The sequence below is a fragment of the Octodon degus genome, unplaced genomic scaffold, assembly GCF_000260255.1.
Source record: "Octodon degus isolate 3935 unplaced genomic scaffold, OctDeg1.0 scaffold00007, whole genome shotgun sequence".
Lineage (NCBI taxonomy): Eukaryota > Metazoa > Chordata > Mammalia > Rodentia > Octodontidae > Octodon > Octodon degus.
The window spans coordinates 30,268,881-30,284,510 of record NW_004524583.1 but is presented as its reverse complement, the minus strand read 5'-3'; the positions used below and the strand labels follow the sequence as shown (position 1 = coordinate 30,284,510).

The following is a 15,630-nucleotide window of genomic DNA, read 5'->3' as shown; positions in this document are numbered from 1 at the left end:
TCCCGCGGAGACCCCTCCCCCACCGCCCTGCCAGCAGCCAATGAAAGGCGAGGAAGCACGGTCACAGCCGCACCTGGGGAGGCCTCGCCCAGCCTAGGACTGTGACTGTCACCCCCGTAAAGTGAGGCTCAGCCTTGGGGTGGGAGCAGAGAGCTGGGGAGCTGAGAGGCCTTCAGGCAGGAGGCCAGGTCCGGACGGCAATCAGGAGAGCCTCACTGCGGACTGCAGTCCGTCTTTCCCCACATCTGAGGACTTTTCTTGATTCTACTCCCAGCTGCTCCTTCCTGCCCTTTCTCTGCCCGCAGCGGGCAACCAGCAGCTGAGCACAAGATGGGTGGGGATCCAGAGCTAAGACTGCCCGGCCTCAGCGGACAGGGACAATCCAGTACCTCTGGTAGCCAGCAGAGGGTGCTGTGCCCCAAAAAATGGGATCTGGGGTCCTCCCGTCCCTGGCTCTGCAGGAAAGATTCCCTTACAGCCTGGCTGGGCGCTGCCAGGCCACCCTAGCCACTGCAGCCACACCAGCTGGCTGTGAGCTTCGGGGACTGCCTCCCTCCTTCAGGCCACCTCGCCAATGTCTTTACCCCCGTCCTCCGGCCAGCTCTGAGGCTCAACCCCCAAAATGCATTCTTAGGAGAGACTAGGGGCCGACTCGGGCCCAGATGGTCACCTGCATCAGCTTCCTCTTTGGCACCTGTAACAACTGTCAGCAGTGGCCTTGGGGCTTCTGGGTGTAGACTTGGGGTTTGAGTGGGGAGCAGGTTTGGGGCAAAAGTGAATGTTCACTCCCTCTACTAGTTTCTTATGCAAAGCACAGCATGTAAAACCATGCTGGTGAGAAAAATAGCAGAGGTTGAGGGCCTCTGTTGCCCAGTGGCAGCAGGAGGATGGGCAAGTGTGCCTCAGTGGGTGAATGCTGGGCTGTTTGTTACAGTGCCAATGAAATCTGCGGCATCCTTGCCCTGCTGGGAGGGCTTAGGAGCGAGTGTCGAATGGGCCCACTCCCTCAGGGACCTGAGAAGGGCTGCAGATCCCGTGACAGACAGCACTGGTTTCCCCTCGCTTGACCATGTGTGGGCATGCTGACATTTCTGGCTCTAGCTTTCAGGAGGATGGGGACCTTTTCCCCGGGTCTGAAGGCACCTGGGGCACCATGCGTAGCCCAGTGACCTAGAGGAAAGAGTGCAGAGGCTCCAAGACGGCAGAGGAGGAAAGGCGTCCAGCTGGGCTTGGCCTTCCACTGTCCCTTCCCGGGTGCCAGGAATGGCAGCCAAGCCAGCTTGGATGCCCCAGCCCAGGAGCAGGGCTCAAGGGACCTGAGGAGGCCCCAGGCAGCAGCAGAATCGCCAGCTGAGCCCTGCCTGAATGCCTGCGCTGGAGAGCCAAGTGCACTGAGTTGTTCTAAGCAAGTAATTGTGAGTTCATGCCAGTGGGCCCCGGTGCCAGTACATTGGCAGATGGAAGGGGTCCTGATGGGAGCTGACCCCTGTGTAAAACTGAGGTGGGCAGGCAAGAGCGAGTGGGGTCAAGTTAGGGTCTACTGCAGGAGCTGGGCTTGTTTTGTTCCTGTTGTTTTAGCAAGCAGAATGTAAGGGCCTCCAGGAGGTTTTCGGACAGAAGGCTTAGAAAGATGAAGTCTCTCCTTTGTCTTCAAGCTGCTGAAAACTGGGACCAACTTTGATCCATGGCTCCCACCTATCCATAGATTGTGACACAATGCTGTGACAGTGGATGCAGAACAGTGACATCTGAGCACAGCAGAGCACAAAGCTGCCACCACTACAGTGCCTCCTGCAGAAGGGAGGGTGAGGGTCACTGTTTAGAAGTTGGTTCTGAAACCAATATTTTCATTGGCTTCAATGGCTTGGTTTTCAAAAAGAAAAACCTGATGTAGTTTGGGGAGGGCTGAGAATTACTGCTCAACAGGTGGCCCTGCCTTTGCCTCATGGAAAGGCTTTCCAGTTCGCCCATCTGCTTGCTGAGCAGCAATCATCCAGGGCTTTTAAGACCCTAAAGCTTCAGCTACCGCACACAGCATTGGCGGCTCCCTGCGCCAGAAGAGCTGGCCGGGGCTTGACACTCAGGGCAGTTTCCTGAGGAGTCAGGAGCCTGCCAGGTCTTATGCACTATGGGTGCCTACTAAGATACAGGTCTGCAGCTCTGCACAGGTGTGTTAATACTGGGTCTCCAGGGCTGGAGTCCAGGGAGTAGAGTGCAGAATGAACTCCCCAGGGCTGCCAATGTATCCTGAAGCGGAGGACCCGCTGCTCGTGTCCTGAAACCTCTCTGACCTCCAGATTTGGCTTTGAATAGGACAGACTCTGTACTACCTGGAAGAGGAGGCAGGACTGCTTCAAGTCCCCTGCTAACAGCTGTGCCAAGCAGTGGTTTCTGCTGGCTCTGTAGCCCCAGGTACACTTGCAGTTGTCTTCCCTGCCAACTGACCCCACCCTGCTTCCCGCCCATGCCAATGGTGCTCCAGGCCTGGCTTTCCCAGGAAAAGCTCCCTGGAACCAGGCCATGCAGGGGTTAGGCTGTGACCAATCCAGCAGGGAGCGTGATCAAATGCTGGCTCTGGGATCAGAGGCCTAGTTCTGACTCTCGGGTCTACCATTCACGAGCTGCTGGCTGCAGACACATCTGGCCTGCCTGTGCCTGCGGTTCCCTAATGCCAGTCTTTGCAGCATGTGCCTCGTGGGGCTGCTGACACGCAATGCAGTCAGGCCTGCCTATTCTATTACGGGAAGGCAGGCCAGGAGGAGGCGGGACCTGCGGCGTGGGAGGGGACCTTGGAAATGGAGAGCTCTGCTCCTGGAGGAGTTTTTCAATAGATTAGTGGCTGTTATCTGGGCAAACAAATTTAGCTTTGTATAATCTGAAGCACTAGGATGGAAACGGCTGCAAAAAGTAAAGGTGACAGTGGAGCGCACACACGCCAACTCCGTGTGACGACTATGTTACTCCTGTGTCACTGACAGATTAGCAAAGACAGACCTTCCACAAATGCAAGCAGCCAAGGCCTGGGGCAGGGAGGAGCGTGAGGGCAGGAGATGAAAAGGAACTAAGGTCTCCACGCTGTCTGTGGCCAATACGCGCTAACGTGAAGACTAACGGCAGGTAAATTTTCCCTCAGTAACAGGAAGCTCTTGGAGTGGAGCAGCTGAAGTGGCTGGACGCAGGGCAGGGCAATGAGGATGACGTCGGGTCTTAGCTGGAGGCAGAGCTGTGTCACTGAATGAGCTCTTTCCACCGCAGTTCTGTGATTCGTGATAAACTTCTCTCAAGAGAGCAAGGGTCCGCTGCACAAAGGGCAGGGCCGAGGGCCTTGCAGCGGGCTCCTAGGCCGGTTCCTGGCCTCATGCACCAGAGCTACCCACTTCCCACTCATCTTGCAAACAAAACCTGCTGCCTGTGGTTTGTATCCAGACACCGACTTTGCTGCCAGGGCCAGAAAGGTTTGAGCCTGGGATCTCTTGCATGTATGGCCTGGCCACGCTTGAAGGACAGTGTGGAGAGGCTCCACTCTCACCACCCCACCCCTGTTCAAATCACTACTCGCTGTTCCTCACAACAAAACCCAACACAGTGCTGTCTTTTACATGAAGCTAAACGATCCTTGCAGTGAATGTTTCGAGAGACACACTCTCATCCATCTGAAATGCGTCTCCATGAGGCTGTCTTATTCCAACCAAAAGAAGAGTTGGTTAGGCACAGTCATCGCAGATTGCAGAGCAGTGTTTAAGGTTATTGTGAGAAGTAACTATTTTCAAACACCCTCAAATGTTTTAGAAAAATTACCAGGTCAGTTACAAATCCATCCTGCCTCTTTCCTAAGAAAGTGACTCAAGGACCACCTCCAGGCAGCTATTAGTAACTTAGTTTGCTGTTTGAAGAGCCTTTTCTACGAGCTTTCCCTCCCAGCACTTGGGCAGGGAAGGTGGGTGGGTTCGTGCAGGTGGCTTGGGAAAGAAAGCAATGACCTGCTTGGGTTTGGGGACGGAATCTGGAGGACACAGCTGCAAAGGTCCCCGACCAGGCAGCTCACCCGCAAGGGCTCCGGGAGCGGGGAGCCTGGGGTTGAGGGAGGTGGAGCTGCGGGTGAGAGCTAGGCAGCCCATCTCTCCCAAGCTGTTTATGCCAAGGGGCTGGATTTCCTTGGGAGACAGTCACTCTGCAGTGCTTTTTCTGAAATGCTGGATTATGAAATGCCCAGGAGATGAGGGGGTGGGCTCACTAGAGACTCAGGAATATGCTAAAGGCGGTGTGGGGAGATCAGCCATTTAAAGTAACACAGCACTTTGGGTAAAGAAAAGGAATCCTAGATGCAGTAGCAAAGCCACACAATCCCCAAAGGAGTGTGTTTCTCTAAAGGCACAGTGTGAGCAGCCCAGAGCCGGGGCAGTCACTAAGGCTAGAGGCATCTCGAGAGCGCGTACTGGATCCCGTGAGCTGCATGGGTTCAAGGTGGGGAGACGTGCAGGCTCCGGAGCTCAGGGATGATGACCCAGATGCACAACGCAAAGGCCAAGGCCTAGAAGGGACACAGGCAGGGAGGAGCAACAGGGAGCCAAGGCGGGAGGGAAAGCCCCGCAAACCACAGCTGCAGTCAGCTTCAGAGAAGTCCCGTTTGTGCAAAGGACAGGACGAGCCACACTGTCCTCTTTCACTTCTCTCTGCTCAGCAGCAGAGAGAATGGGGCCATGCCATGCGACCCCCGAGGCAGACACCACCTAGAACGTGGGCCAGCTTGGAGGCCAGCTGTGAAATACGTCTTCTGGCGCCACGAGGTTTGGTGAGGTTGTTGGAGACTTACGTGGGTGAGGCAGCTGGGCTGAGTTCAGAAGTCAGCGACCTGAACTCAGCAGGCCCAGCCAGGAGCCCACCTCCTGCCCTGTCTGTGGCTTGGTGTCACTGGCCCATTCGGTCCTTAGGACAATGGTGTTGGTACTGATGCTTCGTTAAGAGATAGCTTAGCTCTAGGCTAAGGCCAGTGTCTTCTTCATCACATTGTGATTCCTATGGAGAGGTCTTTAGTGGCGAAGTCCTGTCACAGCGAAGGCTGTGCTGCCTCCCTATGGCATCACTTCCCAGTCACACCACTTAACAGAGCCAAGTCTCCGACCCGTTTCTAAGGTGTGCCACACGCACCTGTGTGTGTCCTGCTACCCTGGGGAAGCAGCACCTGACAAGTTACCCATGTTACACCGGGCTGGAACTGGGCTAGGGCTCTTTCCACCAGAGTGCGTGCCGTGAAGGAGTCAGGAACCCTGCTCAGCTTGGCGCCTGCTGCAGGGCAGCCTGCTGGCCACCCTGTCCTCCTGGGTGCACATGTCCCACCCACACGTTCCAACAGCGCCTGGGCACTCCCACCCCACATGCAAGCCCTGCGGAGCCCTTCAGGCCCTGTTAACAACCAAGGGCTAAGCAGACCCCTTTAGTTTATCAATCCTAATTCCTTGTGGCATCCACTTTCATCCTAGATTTGTAATCCTAGAATGTCGCATTGCTGAGCCGAAAAAATGGAAAAAACTATCAGCTTTCAATTAGTTGCACCATCGGAGAGGAACAGCAATGTGGTGTACTCAAAGAGGGCTCTGTTTGACTTCAGGATGCAATGGCTTTTTTCAGTAGATTAACTTTTCTAATTATGTTTTGCACAGTTTACTACTGACAGGCATTCGTGTTCCCCCAGCACCCAGCATCTGACAGAGCTGAGGGCGTGGTTGCAGGCCAAGTGTGCGCAGGTCTGAGCACAGCAACATTGGGGAAATTCACGCAGGGATGGAGAGGAGACGACAAACAACGAAGTTCCCTGGAAACGCCAAGTCGTATGCAGAGAAAGCAAAACAGGAATTCTCTGGGGGTGTGCGAAGAGTGAAAAAAGCTTAGAAAACTCTGAAAATGACAGAAATGTTCAAGAACCAGCTTTAGTGGTTACAGCACGAAGAAATGAGGGTGCGAGGGGGGCCATGAGTTTCTGGGTGGTCTTTCACATAAACTGCAAGCAATAACACCACAGCGTTTAAAAGAGCATTTAAAATGAATTTTATTGTTCGAATTTTACAAGTAGTCTTTAGAGGCTTCAAACAAGAACTCTGTCACAAAACTCTAATAAATAGCTCGCCCCAAGTCCCCCGAGAAAATGGAAAACGAAATGCAGAAGGCTGAGCAAGACCTCAGATGCCGGGGCGGCAGCAGCGTTCCTCATTACAGAGACAGATCAGGCAATGTACAATCTCCTCCATACACAGTGTGAGAGAGACGACAGCTGAGATCTTTACAAAGCACTCTGAAATCTCCCATGATAGAAATGTTACTAGGAAAAAACTTCCATGGAAAAGTTATAATCTGGAATGAAATCGTAGCATAAAAGTCTGGTAGTGGGTGAGGGTGGGGGCAGGGAGGATGCACCTTGTCTCTTCGGTGGAGACAGGCTGGACCTGCGATGAGGCGAGGAGGGACCCTCCCAGCACGTGCTGCTAGAGCTACCATGGAAGGGGTGGAGGGTCCGTCTAAGGGCGACTGCGGGCCAGAAGCAAGGGCCTCTTCAGGTCAGTCACACCTGGCTGGCGCTGCAGTGCAGACGCCCAGGGCCCCAACCAACCTGCATGACCAGACGCGAAAAACAGCACGTTGGTAACTTTGCGGCAGAATTCTTTGAATGGCTACAAAAGGATGCAGAAAATGCCGAGCTTCAATTTCACACTGGGGCATGCAGATTTCCAAAGCCCACTTTATTACAGTTGTTGCTCCTAACAGACAAGAATTAGGACTCGTGGCTCGAGGTCTGCCGTCAGCTTTTCCTAATTACAAACACTGGTGACGTCTTGCTTTGGAGAGAATTTGTTAATAGAGCTCTTTGAATAAACTTAAGAAAAGTTTTGCTATGTCTGTAACAATTTCAGAAACTATATATATACTTTTGACTGCAACACACAGAAAATGCACACAAATGAGGCCACACCAACGAGGCCCTGGGGCCCAGCTAGCGCTGGGCTGGGAGCTGGGCTCGCTGCAGCCAGGGAAACAGCCCCGCCTCTGGGCAGTGCACAGACCCATCTCCAGGGAGGCGAGGGCGGCCGAGGTGCAGGCCTGCCGGCGCCTCTGCGTGGGCTGCTGGCTGGCGAGGGGTGAGGAGCGCAGTGGGGCAGAGCGCACACTCCGGAGGACCAGCACAGGCGCCCCAGCTCACACCCAGGCCCTTCCGGGAGGTGGACTTTTCTCGAAGCTCCTCCTCTCCAGGCATTTTACAAAGAAATGCCTTTCCCACTCACCAAATAAACAAGCTTAAAAAACGATTTTCCTTACAAATAGCACAGCGCTGTTTGTAAGGGGGTACAGGGGAAAGCCTGGGTTACCTGAAATAGAACGCTGACAGGGACAGGCAGCGGGGCAGGGTGCCTGGGACTTAACTCTGCTCCATTTTTAAATACATAACATATAAAGCTATTGTGCAAAAAAATAAAGACATTCACATTTTTGCAGTTAAACTTTTATTTTACCTTTTAAAATTTTTATTTACTTTTTATTTTTCTTTTCTACAAAAGGCAGACAATGAGTGCTGATCTGCAGTCGCAGCGTAGTATCCTCTGGAAGGGGGCAGGTGGAAACTGTGGAAGGCGGCCCTAGCTCATGTCTATGGTGTTGAAGACCCACTCCGTGAACTTCTTCAGCTTGTCCGAGGCATTCTGGGACTCCTCCTGCAGCCGCAGGTTGTCCTCCCGCAGGTGCTGGACCTCCGCCTGCAGGTGGGCTTTGTCTTCCTTTTCCTAGGAGGGAGGAAGTGGGGTTGAGCTAGAGGGAGGCCCCGCTGGCCGGCGCAGCTCCGGGACAAGCTAGGGAACACTGACTGGTCGTGCTCATCGCCTCCCTAGCCCTGTATGCCTCTGGCTCTGGAGCAGACCCACGCTAGGCTCAGGAGTAGCCGGAATGCAAACACACAGTTGTGTAGCTTAATGACTGTTAATCCTGTTTTTGGTGGTAACTGTCCTGATAAAATCAAATACCCAAGAAGTAAAATACTTAGTAATCATGGTACAAAAGCAAAGTATCAAAGACTCCTAAGGGTCTGGGCGGCTGATATGCTATATAGGGCCCGAGAGGCTAAACGGGTCCAGAGCCTCTCACAAAGTAAGAACAGGCTTTCTGCACACGTCATGAGGCCTCTGGCACCACGACTGAGGGCCTCAGCCACACATGCCCCTGAACGTGTATTCAGAAAAGCTGCTCAGGGAGAAACACCCACACTGACCCCACCAGCACTGCTCCAGCAGGGTGGCGCGCGCTCAGAACACGCTTACCTTCTTGAGATCTTCTCGGAGCATCTTGAGCATCCCTTCCAACTGGTCCACTTTAGAAGCCAGAGTGGGTGAGGAGTCTTTACTGCTGGGAACAAGAAACAAAAGGCCACACTGGTAAGAACCTCCCTGGCTGCAGTTGCCTTTCCTTTTGGTCATCGTCTTTCTCATTTTGCAAATCTGAGGAGGCTGTACTTGGAAAGGGTTCTCCACATCATGTTAGCATGGCAACACAATGCGCATTTCAACCTCTGGAAAGAAAATGGTGATTTAACGAAAGATTAACCAGCTTGAACAACAGCCAGGCAACAGCTTCCCGTGTTAAAATGCCGCATCTTCTGACAAAGCAATGATGGTGAGGAAGGTCCCTGGCAGCACAAGGGGTGCTTTCCAGCAACACGACAGACACGACAATCCCACGGCACAGCGTTTCCTCGGGAGCTCCGAAGTGGGCTTGAGGTGGTGCAGCCTCTGCCTCAGGGCTCAGGGCAGCCTAGTTCCCATGAAAATGGGCTGGAGTCATCTGTGCAGCGGCAGCTGGCTTATCCTGCCCACAGCTCAACCGCTAAATGTTTTAAAAGTGAGACGCCATGTTTCAAAAGCTTGTCGGCCACAGCTTAATGTCTAAAGTCTGTCTTCACAATCAGCAAACATTCTCTTCTTGCTTTATTTACGTCACATTTTATTTAAGTGCTAATACTGCCACATCAAGGGACTGCCACAAGACAGAAGGCCACCAACTGGTCAGACAGAACACAGAGGAACAAGGACCCTTGGCGACTGCTCTGTGTCCTTTCCACCTGAATGGGAGCTGCCCAGTTTCCCAGTGGGTTTCAGCCGATCCTACAACCCTGGTGCACATCAGAGATCCCGACACCGTCCACAAGGAAAGCAGGCAGCTGCCTCTTCCCAGAGGCTGCAGGGAAGCGGTGACGACCCCGAATCTTCTCTGTCACAGGATAGAGGTGTTGCTCCAGACCCACAGTGCAAGTTAGGGTTCTTGGCTCTAGCGACCTGCGTTGATGTCTTGTGCTTCTACGTTTACAGGAAGCCCCAGTGAAAACCCAGACTGGCAGGGGTGTGCCAAGACTGCTGCTGAAGGAAGGGCGCCTGTGGGCTGTGAGTTCTGGACTGGGCCACGGCCAGAGAGGTGGCAGAGCCAGGAGGGAGGCCAGCGGCAGGGCAGCGTGCCCTGCAGGAGCACCGCAGGCCCTCGGGCGGACACCACTCTAAAGGCTCCTAATCACTTCTTCCTCTGAGGGTGCATGACAATGCTGAGGAACACGCGCAGTGGGGGTGAAAACTACAGGCAATATAAAATAACTGATTTCATAAAGACACGTTGCTGTTAACCCCCACTCAAAATAGGCAAGTACTCAAGGAAAAAAAAAAAGCCTTTCCACATGGAGCCCCTGCGGCACTGCTCTCAGCAATGCGCCCTTCAGGGGGGCTGGTGGCCTCGCCCTGCGCCTCATCTGCATTCACTCAGCCCCATTCAGCAGGAGATGATCAACTGTGTGCCTCCCTTGAGTCTGTAGTGCTCCTTTCTGGACTCCTGTTAGGAAGAAGTGCACTTTGGGCTTTCTTTTGACTCTACAACGTTTGTTTTGTGGGGTTTTTTTTTTTGGCAGAACTAGGGATTGAACTCAGGCCCTTGTGCTTGCCAGGCAAGCACTTATTCTACTCAGCCATCTCCCCGGCCCCCTTTCTTTTTTCTCTTTTAAGCTCCCAGTAGCCAACCTCACTGCCACTCTGCCCCTGCCAGCTGTCCCGGTGCTAAGTGTGAATGCGCGCCAGCCTCGGCACCTGGACTCTCCCTGCCAGCGCATCTGGGGCGGGCTGCGCCGGAGGCCGCCGGTCTCCAGTCCCACAGCGAGCACACCAGCCTCGCTGTCTGCTTCTGACCCAGTTTCCCTGACACCTGGATCCCTTCAGGGAAGGGATCAGTCAATACTCTGCAGCAAGAGACGCTCACTGCATGCTCCACAACCGGCCACTGTGACGCTGCTCCCAAAGCAGCGTCACACCCCTGGGCCCAGCCACCTCCTCGTTCAGTACTGCGGCAAAGAGAGGTCCCAGTCTCTGCACAGCCAACGGAGGCAGGCCGTGAGTGTGCCCTCCATTCTGAGAGATGCCACGGCCCTCAGCTTCCTCTTCATCACATGCTCTGAAATACCCCAGTGATCCAATCTGGGACATGGGTGCTCGGGAGACTGGGGCAGTGCACCGGGCTGCAAGGCTTAGAAGGACTCTTGTGTGCTGAGAACAGGGCCGCCAGGGCAGCTGCATGGGACTAAGAAGCACAGCCGCACGGCGCTGGGGACGACTCGTCTTATCTTATGAGCCCTAAGGGCGTAACGTACCACGACTTTAACAGTAATATTCATAGCTACGACCCCAAGCCACCAAGAACACTTCAACTGTACTTACAGCACCTAGTCGTGGAGTGTGTTACTAATAAGCAAATGGCACTTCTGAGATGGGTGTCATCCAGCCACCCCTCTTGGCCACGCCTGTCTCTCTTGGGGCACAATGTGGCAGCCCTGCATGACCAACCTGCTGTACGACTTCATCTGCACCAGCTCCTCGAGCTGATCACTGTTGGAGGCCGCGCTCAAGGGGCGGTGGTTGTCGTCACTAGCCGCAAAAAACGAGGCTCGCTGCACTGCAATGAAGAGAGAAAAAACCACTGAGCATTTCAGATACACAGCTGGGCTCACCCACCCGAAGTCCACAACTGGCCCACGGGCCAGGCCAGTCTGCACAAACAGGCTTGCGTGGGAACGCACGGCTCAGGCCTCGAGGCAAGCTGTCACGGTCTAGCTGAGAGTGGACAGTAGCGCTACAACTTCCCTTTCAGAAACAGCTTGTGAATCAATGCCGAGCCAGTCCCTCCCAGCGATCCTTGCTCTTCAAAGGAGCACTCTATGGAATGCTTCTCCAGAAAGAGGCCTTGTGCCAGATTTCCAGACCAAGGCTTTCTATGTACCAATGTAAGTGTGTTCAGATTTAGAACTCAACTCCTCAAAACTATTTCAAGTAAGTTTATATGAGACGTCTGGCCACTGCTGAGCTTTAGCTTAAGTCTATCTCTGACTCAAAATGGTCCAATGTAAAATTCACATGAAGGCGATTAGCCAACGAACTGAAAAACCAAGCTAGTGCTAAAGAGTTCCCATTAGCTCCATAAAGGTGGAGGCGTGGGTAGTCAGCTGGCCGAGTTCTGTATTCTGTGGCCTAGTAAACTTCCTACCTAAATCAAAACTTGACTGGAATAGCAACTTTCATGTTGCCCAACTACAAGTAACAATATACTCACTTGCTCTCATAAAACAAGGAAGACCTTACCACCAAGTTTCAGAATAATCATCTTACGTCTTTACTGCAGAATAGACGGTAGACACCTGACACCACACTGCTCTCACGCCGTCCAGGGCAGAGGTGCTGGGCTCCCACAGCACAGAGCACGCGGCCTGCAGCTGGCCGAGGGCAGATGCGCTGCCACCCAGGGAGGGGCACGGGAGGAAGGCACAGTCCACACCCAGCAAGGTGGGCTGGCGTTCTGACAGATCTGCCTGTGTTACAGTGGTCCTGTGCCTGGGGGGTGGGTGTTCTGGGACTCAAACCCAGGGGTGTTCTTGTTTTAAGACAGCCTTACTGAGTTGCCCAAGTGGGATTCTAACTTGTGATCCTCCTGCCTCAGCCTCAGCAATGCAGCAATCAGCCCAGCTGTAAGATGCCTCACAATGTGAAGAGAGGCTCTGACTGTGCATGTTTTTCAGTGAGTAGAGAGCTGGGACTTCTCTGCTCTCTGCCTTCCCAGTACAGGGGCCAGTGATGCACTGGAGGAACACCAAGTTCCACCAGTGAGGTCCCTGCTCAGAATGCCACCAACATGTCAGGACAGCAGAGTGGACAGCTCTGGGTCCGACCCTAGCACGCGGCAGTGCTGCTCTGCAGGACCCTGCACTGTGCCTGGTGCTCTCGGCAGACTCACCCTCATAGGCCTTGGCGGCATCAACCAAGTTGGACCAATCCAAATCTGCAGCAGCGTCAGGCAGTGGCATCAGGCCAGGGTCGGGCACGGGCTGCCTACGCGTGTCCTGGATATCGGTGAGGGAGCTGTCGGAGGCTGAGAACTCTCCTGGAGGAGGAGACAAGGACAGGGTAGTGCTCCTGCCCACAGGAGAACCACTCGAGCACTTACCACTGCCTGTCGCAGCAGACCTGTGAGCCACTTGGTACCGGAACCAGTGTCTGGTTCAGCAGTCCACATAGTGGCTCTTTCAGCCTTTCTTCATTTTTTAAAAATTAGATTTAAACTTTATTAAACAAATGTGAAACACTGAGTTTGTAGTTCCAAAATAAGTATTATTCCTTCCTAAATGTCCATTCAAATTTACCCTGTGGGACTGGTTTTTCCTGTCCCTGTGTAGTCTTAGGAAGATGTTAAAATTTATCTTCTCTTTAAGTCTTCATTTTTATAATAAACTCCCATCACCTTTACCCCTGAATGAGTCACGGGACAGTTCCGCTTCCCACCAAGGCCATACGCTTGCTTCTAAGGGAGCTGTGTGTGTGCAGGGGGGACCAGGGTGGCTTTGGCATTCATCTTTCCCGCAGGGAGCCAAGTGACGCAGGCTGGGAAGAAGAGGCCTACTCCACAGAAAGCTGGCTTGGGAGCTAGCCCAGGGATGTTTATTCCCGTAGGAAGGGACCAAGAGGCTTATCTTCAACTGGACTCGGGGCTGGGACCAGTGGATTCCATCCCTGGACCGGTGAGGGACAGACCAGATACACGCTGGCCCACGGCTGCCCCACAAGCCAGGAGGGCCCGCTGGCTCCACAGCGGGGCGTCTAGACAGTGCAGGCGCGGCACTTGCGCCTGCGCAGCCAGCCCAAGCAGGTCTCTCGAGCTGGCAGCGGCCCAGCTCTCCCCAGGGGCCAACGTTTCAGCAGCAATGTGCACGGGTTCGGCTTAACCCGTGCGTCCAGCATACTCAACTCTTTCTAAGGTGACAATCTGTTGGCTGCAAAAGCTTTAACAACTGACACTTTAACAAATAACTTCACTTAGCCTGGGGCGGAGGGGTGCGCGTGTGGGCTGTGCTAGGCCGCTGGCCCGCTGCCACCGCTCAAGGTCACCAAGGGGACAGAGGACGGGAGGCGGGGAGACAAGGGGCTGCTCCTGCAGGCAGCAGAAGCAGAGCGCTCCTCAGAACGCGACGCTAACCCTGAAGTCCGAGCAAGGCAGGATGAAAACAACTTACTCCAAGGCTGTGGCACTCTAGGGACGCCTGTTTATGAGGGGCTAAAGAGTAGCCTCTACTATACCCGAGTAATCGCGGGGCTTGTCTTCCCTTTCAAATCACATAAGGAAAAGCTCTGAAATGCAGTCGCTGGTTATTAATGTGCTGAGAACTAGCAAAGTGACAAGTGCATGGACATTGGCAAACACCGCGTGGCAGCAAGCGTCCAGTTCTACTTCCAGAAATGGCATCCGAGATGAACACACGCTTCTCAGAGGACGAAATTAAAGAAGCGAATAAATATATGAAAAAATGCTCCACATCACTAGCCATCTGCGAAATGCAAATTAAAACAACACTGAGATACCATCTCACGCCAGCAAGAATGGCTATCAGAAAGAAATCACCCAACAACAAATGTTGGAGAGGCTGTGGGGAAAGGGGAACCCCTCTCCACTGCTGGTGGGAATGTAGACAGGTGCAACCATTATGGCAATCAGTGTGGAGACTCCTTAGAAAACTAGGACTGGAAATCCCCTTTAAACCAGCTATTTCTTTAATGGGAATTTTCCCAGAGGAACTGAAAACGTCATATCATAGTGACATATGTGCACCTATGTTTATAGCAGCACCATTTGTGATAGCCAAACCTTGGAAACAACCAAGATGCCCATCACCTGAGGAATGGATGAAAAGATGTGGTGTTTTTATACAATGGAGTATTACTCAGCTATAAAGAATGACAAACTTGAAGCATTTATATTCAAGTTGATGCCACTTGCAGATATACTCATAAATGAAATAAACCAGACTCACATGTGTAAATATCGTATAGTCTCCCTGGTGTAAGAACTCAAAAGAAGAAATACAAACAGAAAGGTATAACAGTACTGCTTCAGTGTGTTTCCACCCAGGCTAGGGCCTAAGTAGGCTAACAGGTACTTTGTGCATCACAGTCCTAAGCCCCTTTATCTCTGAGGTCCAATTTCCAAATAGCAGGAAGAACAAGACCCCTCTCCGTTTCTCTAGACAGGTTCAGGGGTAGCCAACAAGCACGGCTAGTTAGAGCATGAAATCTCCACCGCGCTGCTCGGCTCCTGGAGAAGCCACTAGAGGTGCCGGCAAGGGCCTGAGCAGGCTTTCTGTTCCCTCCCCTCGCCAGCGTTCCGTGGGCGCCCCGCCCCTGGTCTCCTAGGTCATCCAGTGACCACGTGGGGCTCGGGTTCTGGGCAGAGCTCTCAGATTATAAGCCTCGAGCGAGTGGACAGGCAGCTCCACCGTGATGCAACGTGCAGGCGGGACTCTCATGGCAGGAGTTGTAGAAAGAAGGACAAAAGCCCCAGCAGAGCTGCAGAGAAGCACTCAGGACGGCAGGCAACTGCGAGAATAATGGAATTCACAGGAAGTGGCCCCCAACATGGGGGAAAAGGAGAGAAATGGAAGGAGCAGCTAGTCACTTTTTTTTTTGATATTTGTTTAATGTGTAAACAATAAGCGCATGAAGTCTGCATCCCACGCGGGGCCATGCTTCGTTTGATGGCTGCATTACATCATTGAGAAATAATATGACAACTGGTGGCACAATATATGCTTTTCAAAGCGCTGCCAATGAGCAGCGGTGTCAGCTCATGTCCGTGTGGGGAGCAGTGGGGTGCTCGGATGCTTCGGGGCAAACCTTGCATGGCTGCGAAGTTCCTAACTGGCTTTTTCCCCTGCATTAAAACAATGAGTCTTAGATGACAAAATAGTAGAATGTAAGGTATGTTCGATCAACACTCTACAAAATTTTAATAATGCTTTAGATCAAAAAAGAAGTTAAATCATTCTTAATCTAAATTAATTCTGTTGGACCTTAGTTTTCTGGTTTTTCTTGTTCTTTGAAACAAGCACTTTGAACACTTTCAATACTATAATAACTTTTAAATTCTCAGTTAAAACGAAACGGTGCCTCTGTGGCAGCCTTTGCGCCCATCTACTTCGCAGCGGCTCTCGCTGCCTACTGGGTCCACAGAGATACTTCGTACTCCTCAATCAGGAAGAGAGCCGGGTCGGTACGGCAAGAAGATGCTGCCTCATGTGAAACC

General features: G+C 52.9%; 1 protein-coding gene across 6 annotated transcripts in view; it reads right to left on the bottom strand.

Moving 5' to 3' along the window:
* Positions 1-7,485: 7,485 nt before the first annotated feature.
* Sipa1l1 (signal induced proliferation associated 1 like 1) overlaps positions 7,486-15,630 on the bottom strand; it is a 367,745-nt gene continuing 359,600 nt past the window's right edge. For 5 of the 6 annotated variants that reach the window (XM_023703289.1, XM_023703287.1, XM_023703298.1 and 2 more), the window contains 4 exons: positions 12,295-12,441; positions 10,854-10,962; positions 8,301-8,385; positions 7,486-7,769 (listed from right to left, as the gene is read on the bottom strand). In XM_023703289.1, coding sequence (XP_023559057.1) covers positions 7,626-7,769; positions 8,301-8,385; positions 10,854-10,962; positions 12,295-12,441 — 485 coding nt within the window. In that variant the 3' untranslated portion in view covers positions 7,486-7,625. The remainder of the gene's footprint in view (positions 7,770-8,300; positions 8,386-10,853; positions 10,963-12,294; positions 12,442-15,630) is intronic. The other variant, XM_023703294.1, reaches the window with a different exon arrangement.